The sequence below is a fragment of the Lampris incognitus genome, chromosome 12 (assembly GCF_029633865.1).
Source record: "Lampris incognitus isolate fLamInc1 chromosome 12, fLamInc1.hap2, whole genome shotgun sequence".
NCBI lineage: Eukaryota > Metazoa > Chordata > Actinopteri > Lampriformes > Lampridae > Lampris > Lampris incognitus.
This window is the reverse complement of record NC_079222.1, coordinates 30,711,426-30,729,851: the sequence shown is the minus strand read 5'-3', so window position 1 is coordinate 30,729,851 and position 18,426 is coordinate 30,711,426. Positions and strand designations below refer to the sequence as shown.

At 42.4% G+C, this 18,426-nt stretch overlaps 1 protein-coding gene across 1 annotated transcript in view; it reads right to left on the bottom strand.

Annotated features, from left to right (window-relative positions):
• The window catches only part of LOC130121611 (cilia- and flagella-associated protein 57-like), a 29,637-nt gene extending 16,461 nt beyond the window's left edge, over nt 1-13,176 (bottom strand). Inside the window, exons 1-10 of the mRNA XM_056290453.1 lie at nt 13,020-13,176; nt 12,590-12,903; nt 11,312-11,571; nt 7,757-7,786; nt 7,415-7,589; nt 7,143-7,295; nt 6,146-6,285; nt 4,856-5,021; nt 4,617-4,730; nt 2,072-2,284 (exon numbers count right to left, since the gene is read on the bottom strand). Coding sequence (XP_056146428.1) covers nt 2,072-2,284; nt 4,617-4,730; nt 4,856-5,021; nt 6,146-6,285; nt 7,143-7,295; nt 7,415-7,589; nt 7,757-7,786; nt 11,312-11,571; nt 12,590-12,903; nt 13,020-13,176 — 1,722 coding nt within the window. The remainder of the gene's footprint in view (nt 1-2,071; nt 2,285-4,616; nt 4,731-4,855; nt 5,022-6,145; nt 6,286-7,142; nt 7,296-7,414; nt 7,590-7,756; nt 7,787-11,311; nt 11,572-12,589; nt 12,904-13,019) is intronic.
• Between the last annotated feature and the right edge of the window lie 5,250 nt (nt 13,177-18,426).

Sequence of the window (18,426 nt, the reverse complement as noted above, 5' to 3'; positions counted from 1 at the left end):
CTGAATGAGTTCTATTGCCAATTTGAAAGACAATAGGACAGTCCTGACACTATCCATTGTGACTCCAGCCACCAGCTCTTGACCACCAGCTCCTCCTCCAATGCCTCAGCAGGGACCCAGGCCTTTCCACAGCTGCCAACCTTAGAGGCCCCCTCCTCCCCTACCATAAGGACAATTCTCTCATGAAACTGGAGTCAAATTCCATGTATATGCAAACCTACATAGCCAATAAACATGATTCTGATTCTCTCCAGTGCATACCTCCACCTCTCTAGGCTCTGCTCAACCTGCTCCCTACTCTCGCTATAGATCATAATGTCATCTGTGAACATAATAGTCCACGGAGACTCCTGCCTGATCTCGTCCATCAACCTGTCCATCATCACTGCAAACAAGAAAGGTCTCAGAGCCAATCCTTGATGTAATCCCACCTCCAACGTGAACCCATCCGTCATTCCTTCCACACACCTCACCACTGTCACACTGCCCTCATACATATCCTGCACCACTCTTACATACTTCTCTGCAACTCCCGACTTCCTCATACAATACCACACCTCCTCTCTCGACACCATGTCATATGCTTTCTCTAAATCCACAAAGACACCGTGTAACTCCCTCTGCCTTCTCTATACCTCTCCATCAAAACTCTCAAAGCAAACATCACATTTGTAGTGCTCTTTGGTGGCATGAAACCATACTGCTGCTTGCTAATCATCACCTCTCCTTTTAACCTAGCTTCCACTACTCTTTCCCATATCTTCATGCTGTAGCTGACCAATTTTATACCTCGGTAGATACTAGAGCTCTGCACATCACTCTTATTGTTGAAAATCGGCACCCATATGCTTCTCCACTCCTCAGGCATCCTCTCGCTTTCCAAGATTGTGTTAAACAATATAGTTAAAAACTCCCCTGCCGTCTCTCCTAAATATATCCATATCTCCACAGGTATGTCACCTAGACTAACCACCTTTCCACTCTTCATCCTCATCATAACTGCCCTCACTTCCTCCTTGCTAATCCACCACACTTCCTGATTCACTATCCCTGCATCATCCAACCTTCTCTTGCTCTCATTTTCTTCATTCATCAGACCCTCAAAGTACTCCTTACACCCTCTCAACACACTCTCCTTGCTTGTCAGCACATTTCCATCTCTATCCTTAATCACCCTAACCTGCTGCACATCCTTCCCAGCTTGGTCCCTCTGTCTTGCAAATTGGTACAAGTCCTTTTCTCTTTCCTTAGTGTCCAACCTCTCATACAACTCACTATAAGCCTTTTCCTTTGCCACCTCTCTCTTCGCTTTACGCTGCATTTTCTTGTACTCCTGTCTAATTTTTTTAATCTCTCTGACTATCCCACTTCTTCTTTGCCAAACTCTTCCTCTGTATACTTTGCTGTAATTCCTCATTCCACCACCAAGTCTCTTTGTCTTCCTTGGTCTGTTCAGATGACACACCAAGTACCTTCCTAGCTGTCTCCCTCACTAATTCTGCAATAGTTGCCCAGCCATACGGGGACTCTTCACTACCACCCAGTGCCTGTCTTAACTCCTCACTTAACTCCACATAACAGTCTTCCTTCTTCATCTCTTCTTCACCTCACTCTTCTTGAAATATGCATTCACCACAGCCATTTTCATCCTTCTCGCATAATCTGCCAACATCTGTCCTTCCACATTCCTTTCCTTGATACCATCCATACCTGCCCATCTCCTCCTCATCACCTCTGTTCCCTTCACCAACATGCCCATTGAAATCTGTTCTAATCACCACTCTCTCCTCCTTGAATACACTCTCCACCACTTCATCCAACTCACTCCAGAATTCGTATTTCTCTTCTATCTCACACCCAAAGCTGCCCTCCAAGCAGACGTGTTATTGCAAGGAAATGCAAGTAAATAACAACTGATTCCCCAATTCAGTCCAAAGCCAATGGACAATAGATGTGGAAACACCAAAGGTGGCTATTCATTTCCATGATGCAGGAACCATGATTCCACGATCAAGGTAAAGAAAAACAGAAAACATAAGGAACAGCGAAGTAGTGTGTCCTCACTACTAACTTGACACTCTTTGATTTCCTTCAGGGTGTGGTCAGTTCCTACAGTGAAGATGCTCCTGGTGTCTGAGGAGATGGCGACACCTGTGTAGCTACAGGATTTAAGGATGCTCTCCGACTCCCGCTTGCTGCTCAAAGTGTTCCACTCATACACTGCGCCATCCATCCCACACGACACTAGCCGACTGTCATCCAGGGTCCATGCAATGGCCTGCACCTGGTACAAGAACAAAACCACAGTTTTATTAGACAGGGACAATGAAAGGCAGAGACAGGAAATAGGAAGGGGGGGGGCTATGACATGCGACAAAGGTCGCTAGCTGGAATCGAACCAGTGATGGTTGCGACCATGTAGCCATGTGGTATATCTAAAACAACAAAAGTCTTTAAGAAACTATACTACAGGTAGTCCCCAGGTTACAAACGCCAGACTTACGAATGCCTGTACTTACGAACAAACATCAGTAAAGTCTATTATTTTACAAAAATCGAGTTATACACAATGGTTCCTACTAATGAATGGACAGACTACTCTGCATGATGCTCAAAACTGCATATTTTAGGTGGTTTGTCGGCCCAAGGGAGAACAATGGCATGCCATTGTCGCCATTTTAAGTCAGATCGTGTAAAGATTGTTGTGTGCATTGCGCCCTGGGTTGGAGCTCTGGGTGCAATGCCTATTCATTAAAAAATGTTTACATTGATCTTATCAATGATGGAGACTTAAGACTTGACTTGGAACTTATCACTAAGGACTTGAGACTTGGTTTGAAACTTGTGCCAAAAGACTTAAAAGAAACCCTATTAAAATATAAAATATAATAAGAATTAGGGAATTCATGTCCAAACAAGATTCAGAAAAACAAATCCATGCCTTCATCTCTAGTAAGCTATACTACTGTAGTGGACTCAGGTCTCTCTAAAATAAAAGCTATCAGATAGCTACAGCTCATTCAGAATACCGCTGCTTGAGATCTTAATACAAGGACTAAAAAGCCAAGCACAATACATCAGTTTTTAAAGCCCTGCTCTGACTTCCAGATTCTCATAGAATTGAGTTTAAAATATTACTACTTGTTCATAAAACACTAAATGGTTTAGGGCCAAATATATCTCTGATCTTCTTCTACAGTTTTATTTTATTTTTATTGTATTCCTGCATTTGCAAAGCACTTTGAATTGCCTTGTGTATGAAATGTGCTACATAAATGAAGCTTGCATTGACTTGACTTGCCCGCTGGATTTATTTCTTCTCTTCTCTTTTTATACAATACTATCTTTTAACATTTTCCCTGCTAAAATTGTCTCCATTTTGGTTAGTCTTTATGTTTAAGGTACAGCATTTTTATAGACTTGGGTTTTAATTTGTAACTTAACAGCATCTACCCACCAGAGGTAGATTTATTTAGAGAGAACATTAGTTTCCATGGTATGAGACGCTATCTTCTTAGTAATCGTATTTCTTATCAGTTTTAAGTTTTAACAGACATTCTCCATCAGTTCCACTTAATGGCAGAGGGGGTGGCAACCACAAAGAAAACCTGGGATGCACTGGGGCATGAAAGTATTTGTTATACTGTTTGACTTTACTATGCACTGAGGGCTCAATTTTTGTGAAACAAGGTACAAGCACAGACACAAGCACAGACACACCACATGGTTGGGTCCAATATCATTTTTGTAATGTGGAGGTGGTAAATTCTTTGCATGTATAGCTGCTATCTTCCAATCATGTACTCCATCCAAAACAAAGCAAGTGCAAGCATAATGTGATCTCATGCCATGCACAAGCCTACAGAGATTGACAATGGACACAATAGTTTAAAGTCTGACACAGGAGTAGATTTTCATCTCTCAATCTTGTGACTCAGTGGAAACATTCTCTTGTCCCATTTTGCTCATGGGATTGATAATGAAATTGACTCCCGTGCCATAGGAATTTCAACCAGATGACAGCCTCTAGTATAGAAAGATTGTACAAGCGGATATGTCTATCTGGACCAGACAGACATTCACTTTGTCAAGTTAGGCTAAATTTTCTGTGAAAATATTTCGTTCACCATAAGCGCAAGCTGTGTTTGAGTCACATCAAATTCAAGCCCACATATCAACATTTTTTTCTGATTAACTTATTAAGAATGTTGCATTCAGTTAGTTGTTGCTCTTGGTTTAACCATTTATTTCATTGGGGTGAAAATCCATTAAAAAACATTTGGATAGATATTCCCCTTCATCCTTGCCTCGGTGGCTGCACGAAAACAGCTCAATGCACCTGCATCTGTGCTTAGATGTGGTCTGAGCCGGCCATTGCAACTGCAAGCCAAAATGGACAACAAAATTGTACCGCGTCAGTGGATCTACATTAAAACACCCCCAGCTGCACCACCACACCCACCCCGGAGCAGACAGGTTCCATTCACGTTGCGCTCAAGGAAGCTGCCAATTAGTCTGCATTTGTATCTCAACCGGCTCTTCACCAGCACCAAAATGGAGCCCTGTGTTGTGATATATATAACGCATCTGAGGGGGATTCATTATGCCTGGCTCACCTTTCCATTATGGCCTTTCAGATTTAGGATGTTCTTGAATGTGATGACAGAGTAAATATGGATAATATTTCGGTTGACAGCAGCAAACATGTGACCACCATGGCTGAAAGAACACTAGACAGAGAGAAAGGGGGAGAAAAATATGTAAGTGCATTGCTTAAAGCAGCTGTACTGAAATATATGTTCTTTTGGGTAAATGACACAACATGGTACAAAAGCATACATGTTCATCCCCCCACCTCTTGGCAGCTGCGCACAGGGAACTCTTTGAAGGTGCGAATGTCGTCAATGAGCAGGTTCATCAGCCGCAGCTTATCCGAGAAACCAACTAGGATGAAGAGTCCAGAGGGGTGCAGAGCCACACTGTAGGCCTCTTCTTGGAACTCCTTGTATAGCTCCAACACACTGGAGGAAGAGGCAACAGAAGTCCACCTTTATATCTTCCTCTGCCTGTCCTAATCATGTATATAACATTGAACACAGGGCTCATGAGGTGGCCGTTTCATTTCGGTGCAACATTCCTCTTCTCATTAAAAGCGGTAGTGTGTAATTTTTCTATTAATTTAGTGAATGAGACATGATTCTTTCCTTGTCCACAGGAAATTACGCTCATTACGAGGCATTATGAAAATGAACATGGACTTTTATGGGGTTTTTTTTCAGCACTGGACTACACATATGTTGCAACCTCTGCAACTACCTACACGCCATTGCTGAAGGAAAAAAAACCCATCTAAAATCCCACATTAATTTTTATCATTTATCACGTTCATTTTTATATGACGAGCATAATTTCCTGTGCACAAATAAAGGATTACATCTCATTCGCTGGTATTGTGACAATATTGGCCATACTTGTCATACCAGAAAATTTCAGGCAGAGGTTATAGCAGTGGAATTAAAAGGTGTATTGAAACACCAGAGGTCTCAATTTGGTGTGTACACATGACAGAGCTTAATGAATTAATCAAAATAATACACAACTGGGCCTCATTCATCAATTGTTCATACATTCAAGAAATTTTTTTACATACCCATAGAATTTTTTAGACCTTAAAGTTGTCTCAGAGACCAATCTGGGTAACCCCTGAATTTAGACTCCAGTTGGCTAACACTGACATCTTGGCAAATCCAGGTGACGGCTTGTTGCAAGAGGTAGACAATAGATGTTAGGGGGAAGTAATTACAAATAGCCATCTTGCTTGCATCTTTACTTTTGTCTGTCAGACAATCTTGGGCACTAAAAAAAAAAAAAAAAAAATTTTGTGTAAGAACAAATTTATACCTATGAACAACTGATGAATGAGGCCCAGTGTTGCTTTAAGGCACAAAAACAAACCTAACCAGTCTTGCTTCCTGCTGGTCAGTGCCAGAAACTACCCCATTGTTTTGTGCAATGCATTCAATTAAAGTTGAGAATGGTGCAGTGGTGCCTAAATTTCCAGGGAAAAATGAAATCAATACGACACAATACAACCCCAACATAGCAATTAGTCTCTTGGCAAAGACTTAAGAATGGTTTCTCTTACTTTGTTTCAAAGTTCCAGATGCGGACAGAGTGGTCCCTGGAGCTTGTGGCAATGAGGGGCTTGCGGATACAGATGGAAAGGCCAGTAATTGGCTTGGAGTGGAAGGAGCAGGACAGGAACTCAAAATGTGCTTGCTCGTCCTAGTGAACAGTATAAAAACATCCATGTTAACACTGGCCCTTAAACTAGTATGACCTGAAAGCTCTCTTGCTCACTGACATTGCCACAGCTTCTGTTAAAAGAATGACAGAAAAAGGAAGTAGAAAGAAAGAAAGAAAGAAAGATGGGGGATGATTATAGAAAGGTGGATCAGTTCATCTGGACACAACGTTTAGTGGGAGAAACGTTTCATCACCCATCTAAGTGACTTCGCCTGTCTCAACTGACTGCAGGTATCCTCCAAACTAGATTATTGAGCATGCATAAAGACATGGGGGATGATTATTTCAAGACAAATTAAGAAATCAAAAGAAAGAAGGGAGCCAAACTCAATTTAATCCTTCCTTTCTTGAATAGTTAGCCTTATCCTGATAATTACCATTGGTTTCGGTCGTTATGCAGCTGTATTGTTTATAAAGGTGGGATACCTGTAGTCAGTTTAGACTGAAGAGGTCACTTAGATGAGTGATGAAACGTATCTGTCAATAAACGTTGTATACAGATGAACTGATTCAACTTTCTTTGATTTTAGCTTAATGGTCACAATATTTCTGCATTTCCAAAAAAGAAAGTAAATTTAGCCAATAGCTACAATAAATATATTTGTAATTAATGAGTATGTGGTGTTCCGTAATAGTTACTGGATATTAAATTTGATCTTACAATTGTTGCATTAAATTTGAGAAAGGATTTCATGCATTATTTTTCTCATAAATCCACAGAATGCCTGCTGAGTATGCTGTGATTTCCTTGTGAAGTGAGAAGTTGTTAGAATTGGTCTTTCAGTATATTCGCACACAGAAAGAGCCTGCTGTGAACGATGGATGCATGTTACTACCTTGCTGGTCTCAGTGGAGGATAGGGTGACGCTGTAGAGCTGTCCTCGATCCGTGCTGACAGCAAGAGTCTCCTCTGATGGGCTGATACATATGGTGGTGATCTCCTGGTGCTCTGCATGGCTAGGCTTTATACTGCATGGATCTTGGGGAATCTGACACAAATGCACACATGAACACGCACGTACTGAATACAACATGTACCTGATACACACAGAGCCCTCAGTTCAACTATTTAGTTTTTTTTTTATCCATTAAGAAAAGAAGCATTTACCCGGATCTCCTTTGTCTTCCTATAACTGTCCTTCTTCTCTGTCTTGCCAAACAGACTGACGATGCCAGGGCCCACAGAACAAGCAAAACCCATGGAGTAGGACAGAATGGCTGTGATGCGAGGAGCTGACCAGCCTCCCTCCATCATGATAACTTCTGTTGTCTCCTCTGCTTGCCTGTGAGATGGCACAGCAGTTTAAATTAAATTGATAAAATGGGAAGGTTTAGCCAGGCACCCCAACTGGTCGCATAGTGGAGCTGGCACTTCACATGAAAAGCATAGTAAGCTGTGTTTTGTTACTTGTTATGCAAAGTCATATCATTGGCAAGAAGCTAGCTGGACATTTCTTCTCTTTTTTTCCCATTTACTTTTCTTACTTTTATAGAAAATTGTTCAGATAGCAAACGTGAGTTGGTAATTACTTATTCGTACTTATTTTTTCTGTGATGATGGACAACTCATGATGCAGAGGTTACAAGGCAAAAAGCCAGGTCCCATGTCACAAGTGACATGGTGTGAGATTGATCAAGCAGCCTATCCAGTAGAAATTGTGTACTAATGGGGGCTTGTTGGGAGGGCAATATCATGTGTGAATGATTACTCTAATAACAAATAATGGTCCATACATCTGAGAATTAAAATTGTAACCTACAATTCTTTTCACTTGACAGTAACTTTTTTGGCCCAAACTATTTATTTGTCCGATCAGGGCACTTCTCCAAAATGGAAAATATTGTTCTATTGAAAACAAAATATTTATGGCTCCACTTTTACAGTTATTGTGATTTATTGACTAAAACAGCATACACATTAGAATAGCAGACAATGTGGTCTGCTTTGTTGGGAAACTGCCAACAAGGGGAACAAAACACGAATCCCTCTTCTTCATGACAAAGCCACAGAAAGACATTAAACCACCTCTGATAAACTCTTTTTGCCTTTTTGCATCATCACCACCATCATCGTCATCATCATCATCATTATTATTATTATTATACAAAATTCCTTTAACGTCATGCCATAATACAACACAATAACCGGGCCCATTCCTTGGGCCTAGGGTTAGAATGAGGTAGAAGTCTGTTTGATGGATAGTGCCTTTCTTAGGATATGAGATGTTCCAAGTAGTGCGATCTTCTGTAGTTCTTCTATTCTGATGTTACCCAGGATCCGTTGGGTGTATTTCTCCATCCCTTTTTTTTTTTACAAGTCCCAGGGCTCCTATCACTACTGGTATCATTGTGGTTTTCATTCCCCACATTCGTTCAATCTCTATTTCAAGGTCTTTATATTTCGACAATTTTTCAGTTACTTTTACTGAGGTGTTCCTTTCAGTCGGGATGGACATGTCGATGAGTAGGCAGCTTTTTTCTTTTTTGTTCTTGAGGATAATGTCTGGTCTGTTGGCCTTTATTATTATTATTATTATTGCAACCTTATTATTCTCAAGATGGCCATGGTGAGGCTTGCCCCGGTTCCTGCTCTGCTGCTGTGTCTTGCACTTTTGTCTATGGTTTACATCAGAAAAGCATCATGTCTATGGAAATACAACCATGAGAGTTGCTGTACATCAGGAGGACTACATCTGGCAATTCAGGACTATCTGCTAACATTTCTGCCAACATTCCAGAGGATGAACTGTTGTAAACAACACTGGATCGCCATCCTGGGGAAATAACCTAGCACAGAGAGACGGAGAACAGGGGTGTTCTCCAGGTTCAGGAGACAGCCTTGTCGGCCCCCACTACTGGCACTGATCTTATCCAACGTGCGATCCCTCAAAAATAAATGCATGAACTTCTGTCTTTAACACAAACTGACAGAGACTACAGAGACTGCTCAGCTGAACTCATGAGTTGCAAGTGGCTTTCACATGGTTTTATGGGCGGGGGTCCAGTGAAAGAAAGAGAGACTCAACTTGAGAGGGGCGATGCCTTTGCCAAACTGCCAAATCCTACAATGAGCGGAAAGTTAGGGATAATTGTAGACTTAGACAGCTTTTGATTCTCAGTGGGATTGGCAGTACAAGCAATCCTATCACATTACACAGATGCATTTGATTTACTGTTAATATCAAAAATATTGTTTAACACAGCTTTAAGGTGATTTGCGCAATTCTACTTAAATCAGGGCATCTGTGACTGTGTGTTGTGAGGGGTGCATTCACTGTGTTTCAGTCAGTACCTCACCTAAAGTTCCATCACAAAACTAACACAGTAAAATATAAAACAAATCCATTACAAAATGAATGAAATATCAACAGGAAATCCAAACTATTACACCTTCAGTGACGTAATCCAGTGCTTCTTTTTTGGGGTGTCGCACATTACAAAATATTTCTCTCATCTCATCTCATCATCAGCTGCTTATCCAGGGTTGGAATTCAGTGAATTCCTGGGTCTACCCTGGGGTCTCCTCCCAGTTGGACGTGCTCAGAAAACCTCCAAAGGAAGGTGCCCAGGAGGCATCCTAATCAGATACCCGAACCACCTCAGCTGGCTCCTTTCGACGCAACAGAGCAGCAGCTCTACTCAGAGCTCCCTCAGGATGCCCGGGCTCCTCACCCTATCTCTAAGGCTGAGCCCAGACACCTTATGGAGAAAACTAATTTCAGCCGCTTGTATCCGTGATCTCAACCTTTTTGTCACTACCCAAAGCTCATGACCATAGGTGAGGGTTGGAACAGAGACTGGCTGGTAAATTGAGAGCTTTGCCTTCCGGCTCAGCTCCTTCTTCAGCACAATGATCCGGTACAATGTCCGCATTATTGCTGATGCTGCACCAATCTGCCTGTCAATCTCCCTCTCCATCCTACCCTCACTCGTGAACAAGACCCCGAGATACTTGAACTCCTTCACTTGAGGCAACAACTCATCCCCAACCCGGAGGGAGCAATCCACCATTTTCCCATAGAGAACCATGGCCTCAGATTTGGAGGTGCTGACTCTCATCCTGGCCATTTCATACTCAGCTGCAAACCACCCCAGTGTGCGCTGGAGGTCATGTTCTGATGAAGCCAACAAAACCACATCATCTGCGAAGAGCAGAGATGCAATTCTGAGGTTCCCAAAATGGACACACTCCTCACCTTGGCTGTGCCTTGAGATCTTGTCCACGAATATCACAAACAGAATCGGAGACAAGGGACAACACCTTGGCGGAGTCCAACGCCCACTGAGAACATGTTTGAATTTGTGCTGAGAATGCGGACACAGCTCTCCCTTTAGTTATACAAGGACCGGATGGCTTGTAGCAACTGCCCCGGTACCCCATACTCCTGCAGTACCCCCCACAGAGTGCCCCGGGGTACATGGTCGTAAGCCTTCTCCAAGTCCACAAAACACATGTAGACTTTCTTATCAAACACCCATGCCTCCCTCAATACTTTTGCAAGGGTAAAGAGATGGTCCACTGTTCCACGGCCAGGATGGAATCTGCATTGTTCCTCCTGGATTCAAGGTTCAGCAATCAGTTGGAGTCTCCTTTCCAGTACCCTGGAGTAGACTTTCCCTAGGAGGCTGAGCAATGTGATGCCCCGATAACTGGAGCACACCCTCCAGTCCCCCAGAGGATGTACAAAATATTTCATAGTTCAAAATAATCCAAAGGTGAATTTTCTGGTTCTGGTGGTATCTTATATGTGAAATGTCATCTGTTTAGTTTTTGGTTAAATATTTAATCTGGTAAAAGTCAAACCTACAATCAAATCAAATATACCTTATATTACAAAGGAAATACATATTTACTCAGGACCAATTCGAACTCATTTTAATCCTCCAGTCCTTCAAAACTTCACCTTGGAGCCATGAACCAGCCTTGAAAAAGCATAAATGTGATCTGTGAGTGTATAAAACTCTACACGGGCAATTTTTGTGACTAAATGACTTAACCTCTTACCTGTCAGAATCCTGTAGCACTGGCTTGGTGTCAATGTCTATCTCCCTGCGCAGGTCTCCAGATTCAAACACAAGCAACCTGCCCGTGTCTGTACCAGCAATCACTTGCTCCTCTGTAATCCAGGTATGGCACAGAACATTGACAGAGTCCACCCTTGGAGAGCTGCCCTGCTTCAGGTCACCTTCTGAGTAGCGAAATAGCTTAAACACTCCATTGCCACTCACACAGATCTGAGTGTTGTCATAAGAATTGAAGCTAACCTGATAACGACACAATTAAAACTTTATGGTAATGTTTTCAGTTCACAATCCAGTCTGTACACAAATCATCATCCAGAGTAGATGATGAATCAAATCAAATCAAATCAAAACTTTTTGTATAGCACCTTTTATACAGGTTAGTGCAGTTAAAAGTGCTTCACAGATTAATGACAAGCTGATAATAAAACAGAACAATTTGAGACAGTTTGAACATAATGAAAACAACTAAATAAAAGCTAGACAAAAAAAATTAAATAAATTAGATTAAAAATAAGGACAAATAAATTTGATAAGAGGGATGAAAATTTATGAAAATATTGATAATAGTAAAACAGATAATAAAATAGTATAAAATTTCACAACATAAATACAATAAAATATGTGATTAACATATAGAAAGCAACGTCCAGGACACATCTGGCTTCCCGCCCAGGACACCCGACCAAGCTGGAGATAACACCGAGATTCGAACTGGCGATCCTCGTGTTGGTAGGGAACGGAATAGACCACCACGCCACCTGGACGACCCTAAAAACATTTCTAATCAAAAGCCAGGCTGAAGAGGTGGGTTTTAAGTTTACGTTTAAAGATTTCACCACTTCCAGCTGTTCTCAGATCCTCAGGCAGACTGTTTCAGAATTTAAGATGTTTGCTCACCCAGGGTTTGCTATAGGGGTAGATGCACCAAGCTAATAGACTCATGCCCAAAAAGATTGAGTGCTGTAATAAAATCAAAAAGTGCTTCAACAAAGTATTAGTTCAGGGGTGTGCACACTTATTAAACCTGGTTATTATTGTCAGGTTTTTTTCCCCTAAAAGGTTTTTTTCACTTGAACTTTATAGGTTGCAATTTCACATTAAAAGTGGAAAAAGCTTCTAACATGATTTATCTTGGTTTCATTTTCTTTACAGCACAAAAACCTGCCATTTGAACAGGGGTGTGTAGACTTTTTATATCCACTGTATACATAACATAACTTGTAAAATGTCAGCACTGGTAAATCACAATGCCTCTTACCTGAGTAACAGAGTTCGTTGAGCCGCTGGTCACAACAGTAGCCATGACCTTCTGTTTTTCCCACAACCATAAGATCAGCATCCATTCTGGTCCACCTGCTTGGCCAATCAGGTATTTGGAATCAGGTGAGAAAGCCATGCATACAAATTCTTGCATGGAAATATCTCCTCCATTCAAGATCTTCCTCTTTCTGCCCTGTTCATGTTGCAGGTCATACACCGTGATGGTTGCCTTCTCACCACTCTCTGACACTGCCAGATAGCGCCGGTTGGCACTAATTGCAAGAGCTTGCATGCTTTGGCTTTTCTCTGTTCCTGATCATTAGAGGAAATCACAACAGAAATGTGTGTAAATATTATAAGAATCACAGGAGAATGAGCCTTGTGAAATATCAAGTGATAAACACCTCATCATTTATTTAGAAGCCTACCTGGTATAAACTTCTGCCATCTCTGATCAAAGTTATACCGCACGCAGTTGTTTCCACAGGGGAAGATGACAGTTTGCTCATCGGAGAAACACAAATTATTTGTCACACCTGTCCGCAGCCCAAATGAGTAGATAGGCTGAACAACTACAGCAGCCATTCTTCAACAGGGCATGCAGTCGTACACCCCACTGGATGTTGAAAATGTGGCACTGCAAAAAAGAAAATTAAGTTATTGTTCACACAGAGCGAGTTGAGAAATTAGGCTTGAAAAGCTATCTGGTCTACTTTATGTGTTGCAAGCTCACACTGCAAACTGATGTAGGACAAATGACAGAGTGACTAAACCCTAGAATGTTTTAATGTGTTTTCTGAATAGCAAAAAAAAAAGAAAAGAAAAGATAACAGTTTCCTGGCTGAAGCCGTAGCCCCCAGCATAACACAATGGAGAGACAGGGTAAAAAAGAAAACAACAGCAATTGAAAACAGACAGGTTTGCTGAAAGATGGTCACTATTAATACAGGCAATGCCAGAACTTTACGCACCTCTTCTTTTCTTTTTATTGGATTTCTTTTTCTTTTTCTTTTTAGTCCTATTGCACTTGTTTCTTGTTTTTTCTCAGGTGTAAAGAATGTGCTATACATGTGTACGTACTATTTAAATTATTGTTAAAACAAGTGTAAATGTATAAGTTGTAAGTTCCTTGTGTTGTGGTGAATAAGTATGTATTGAATATAAATAAGTTAAAAAAACAAAACAAAACATGTAATGGTGAAAACATACGTGGCTGGTGTTGTGTACACATAGCAGGATAAAGACAGCTGCAGCTATGGCTCTATTCTCATTTATAGGTGTGCCAGCACACCAATCACCACTGACACACAGACATACAGAGCAAGCACTAACAACTCTCAGTTGTCAATAGTACCGTCCTTTAGTGACACCGATTGCGTCAGTGCCTAACTCTGATGGAAGTGCATGCCGTATCAATGAGGGATTGCGCTACCTCTGCATTGCGCCATCTTGCGCATGCGTTGCATTGCGCATGTTGCATGAATTGGACCCCCCCCCCCAATTTTGCGTTGAAAATGCAATTAGCTAAACCGGATGTCATGAAACAGACTAATTCTTTGGTGTTGATGCTCTCAGAAATGTATAGCCTGAAATAAAGATTTGAATTTATAATAATAAAATGACATTTGTCTTCGATATTATCCCATTTAATTCTTCTTTTTTTTAAAAAAGTTTTCTACTCCACTATTGCGAGACAAATTAAGCTATAGAAAGTGAAGTTGTCCTACGTTTATCCAGTCAACCATTATTACAACCCTGCTAAGAAAGAGATCGTCGTGTTTTGACACTTTTGTGCGTTCACATCAAAGGTCCAAAAAATCCCCGATCTTCACCAGTATTCAGTAATAATACGTGATAATAGGTATTAGCTCATTTCCACAGACCTGTACTTTTCGGTGTGGACTGATCGAAGGTTAATTTCATAATCTCTAGTTTGCTCCCCTGTGGTAATGTGTGGCGTCGGGTATCATCCGTCGGTCTGTAACTTGCATTATTTACATACCACATGTCTGGGATAAATTCACAAATCATGTCGTCGAGCAGAACTCCAGAGTAACTAGGAGCTAACCTAACTTCACCCTCACGCTTGAAATATAGCGTCGTGAAATATTTTGCCTTTGTACATCTGGGGTTAAGTTGGCGTACAATAGGGGTAACTACGATTTAATGCACAAAAAAAGTCATGCCGGTCCGGCGCCGTTTCGATTAAAGATGCCAATTTGTGTGTTACCTGAAACGTCGCTCTCTCATAAAACCACATTAGTTGGTTAGGTTAGAGCAGCAGGACTCCGTATTCAGTTAGCGGCGAAGTTAGTTTTCGACCGTTCCGTTGCCAAGGCTACAAAACCAGGTGTGTCGCCACAGCAACAGTAACTATACCCTGGCAGACCACATGATGGCAGCATAGAGTAATCGCAGTGATTGTTATGTGGTGAGCAGTACGGAACAGCACACCTGTGACCATGACGTCCCCCACGATTGTGGTAGGGCTGGCTCTCCTCGGGTGTATCTTAGTATGTATGGTTTAATAGGACTGTCTCATTTTCCTGGTTACCAAATACACACAATGTAAAGTTTGGCAGAGACTATTTTAAGGAGTCCTCGTTGTGTTCTGTTGTGCACAAGGAAGTTGAGTTAACAACCTTTGTTAAGCTTTACTTGTCTTATGTTCAAATGGTTCATAATTAGGAAGAAGGTAGTATGCTGCGGGTTCTCCTGGAATGCTGTGGAGGTTTTAAAACGAAGAGGTAGCATTTATCTGTGCGCACATTCTGTGAGGCTGACCACTTTCAAACGTTGACTTGAAAGCATGCTGGAATGTCACCCTGAACGAAGAGAAGTTTTTACTGAGCCGTGTTAGTGTTCTTTTATTTAGTTAAAGTTTGTTGTAGCTTTAGGAGCAATTTTATCTCCATTTCTCATTAGATGATACCTATACAGGTGATTAGTCCCTTATTGATCATAGTATGTGTATTGCTGTTGCTAAAATGGACTATGAGCAAACGATTGTGCTGCATAATAAAAGAAACAATGACCAAGACATCCCCAACGACGGCCCCCTTGGTGTGATAAGGTACAATTACGTAGAAGCATCAATTACAAGCCACTTGCCATTTTGACCTATTTCCTAACAACATATACACCATAACTTAGGCCAGGATTCAATCTGTTTGATGTGACATCATGCAAAATGAATTAATGTTTCATACAATGCCTCACTCACATTCTATAGCATATTTGTCCTACTAATGGGATATTTCTGTTATGTGATGCTGACAATCATGTGTCCTTGTGCACAGTGACAAGACATATGCATCACTTGAGAAGCTCATTTAATTTCTTTGGGTTTCTTGGGAAACCCAATGAAAGGACACCAGCAGAGCTACAGCACCTCGCCTGGAAAAGGGAAACCGGGGCCCCCTCCTGGAGCCAGACCTGGGAAGGGAGCCTGCTGGCAAGCGTCTGGTGGCCGGGCCTTGGTACATGGGGCCCGGTCGGGCCAAGTGCGAAAAAACAACATGGAGCCACCACCCCGTGTACCCAACTACATGCGGGGATAAGCATTGGGGTAGGGTGCAATGCAGGCCAGGTGGCAGGCAAAGGTGGGGACTGGGGTGTGCTGACTTCCAGCATCGCAGATTGGTCCTCGGGATGTGGAATGTCACCTCTCCGGCTGGGAAGGAGCCTGAGGTGGTGCGGGAGGTGGAGTGGTACCAACTAGATATAGTTGAGCTCACCTCCACACATCGCATAGGCTCTGGTACCAAATTCCTGGAGAGGGGCTGGGCTCTTTACTTTTCCAGAGTTGTCAAAGGTGACAGGCATGGGGTGGGTGTGGGGATACTCACAAGTCCCCGTGTTGGAGTTCTCCCCGGGGAATGAGAGGGTCGCCTCTATATGACTGCCAGTCGCTGGGGGAAGGCTCTGACTGTTTGTGCTTATGCACCGAATAACAGTTTGGAGTAGTAATATTGGTAGTTGTGTTATAGGCCTACATACTTACTCTGTCAGTGTGGATGGGCATGTCCCAGAGGATGGTGACGTCATTGTTTTCAGTGACCGTTTTTGGCTGATGTTCGTACCACTTCTCAGTCGTCTTGATCTTGTAACTCCTGCATCTTCCGGTGCAGGTATGCTGCTGCCTTGTTGTGCATGTACATGTACTCGGTCTTTGGCAGTTCCGGGCAGCCTGAGACAATGTGGTCGATGGTTTCTTCATACATTCCACAGATTCTGCATTTTGGGTCTTTTCCATCTCTGATGATGCGATGGTGATAGGATCTGGTTGCCAGGCTCTGGTCTTGTGCAGTGATTATCAGGCCCTCCGTCTCTGCTTTCAGCTCGGTGCGCCTCAGCCACTGGTTTGTCGTTTGTTGGTCCACGTCTGCATCTTTCATTCTTTTTGGGTACTTCTCGTGCATTGCTTGTCTTCCCAGGTTTTTTGCAGTTGCTGCTGGCCATGGTGTTTTGCCTTCTGCTTCACTCGTTTGGCATAGATGGTAGTTGCCTCATTTTCTGTTGGTGGGGTTTCTGGGACATCAAGCTCTTTCTTGAATTGTGCAGCTTTTTTATTGATGGAGTAGATCTGGTGTTTTACTATTCGGAGGAGTGGGTCATCTGTTTTTGTCAGGTATGCATCCAGCCTGATAGTGGTAGTGTTGAAGGTCAGTTCGAGTTGGACTAGGCCTCATCCTCCTGAAGCTCTTGGTAGGTACAGCCTGTCGACATCTGCTTTCGGGTGGTGCATCTTCTCCATGGTCAGCATCTTTCTTGTCTTGGTGTCTAGTCTCTTGATGTCGTTCAGTTTCCAATTGATGATGTTGAAGCTGTATGTCACTACAGGTATCGCTAGGGTGTTGATAGCTTCAATTCTGTTAGCTGCATTGAGTTCGCTCTTCAGTACCATACGCACTCTCCTGTGATACTCTTTTCGGATCTTCTCCTTCATGGTTGAGTGTTGTATGCCATCTCCTTCATTCACTCCTAGGTACTTGTATGTGCTATCTTGGTCTAGCTCTTTGATTACGGTGTCAGTGTCAAGGTCTAAGTCTGCACTCTTGGTAAGTCTTCCTTTTTTGAAAGTGGCTTTGGCACACTTGTCGATTCCGAATTCCATCTTGATGTCATCGCTGAAGGTCTTGACGATGGTGAGTAGACCCTTCTGCTGATTGTCATCCTTGCTAAACGTCTTGAGGTCGTCAATGTAGAACAGGTGGGTCAGTTTGCCATTCTGTGATTTGTAACCATAGCTGCTGTTGTTCAGTAGATTGCTGAGTGGTGCTAGTGCAAGGCAAAAGAGCAGTGGTGATAGTGAGTCCCATTGGAAGATTCCGCTTCTGATGTTGATCAGTCTCGATGTTAATGACCCCTCTGCATGATGGAGATTCAGGGTGGTCTTCCAGGTCTTCATGCTCTCCGTGATGAATTTGACAGTTATTGGGCAGACTCTGTAGATCTTGAGGCTCTTCTCTATCCCGAAGTATGGCATGCTGTCAAATGCCTTCCTGTAGCCAATCCATGCTGCTGACAAGTTCTTTTTCTTCGATTTGACCTCTTGTAATATGGCTTTATTGATGCGTAGCTGGTCCTTGCATCCATAGCTACATTTCTTACATCCCTTCTGTTCTGCTGGTAACAAGTTGTTTTTGTCGAGGAAGCTATAGGTCCTCTCTGTAAAGATGGAGGTGACGATCTTGTACATTGTTGGTAGGCAGGTGATGGGTCTGTAATTCTTTGGGTTCTGTGTCTCCTCTGTCTTCAGGAGAAGGTACGTGGTTCCCCATGTGAGCCATTTGGGACATTTCTTTGGATTCTTGATGATATCATTGTAAGCCC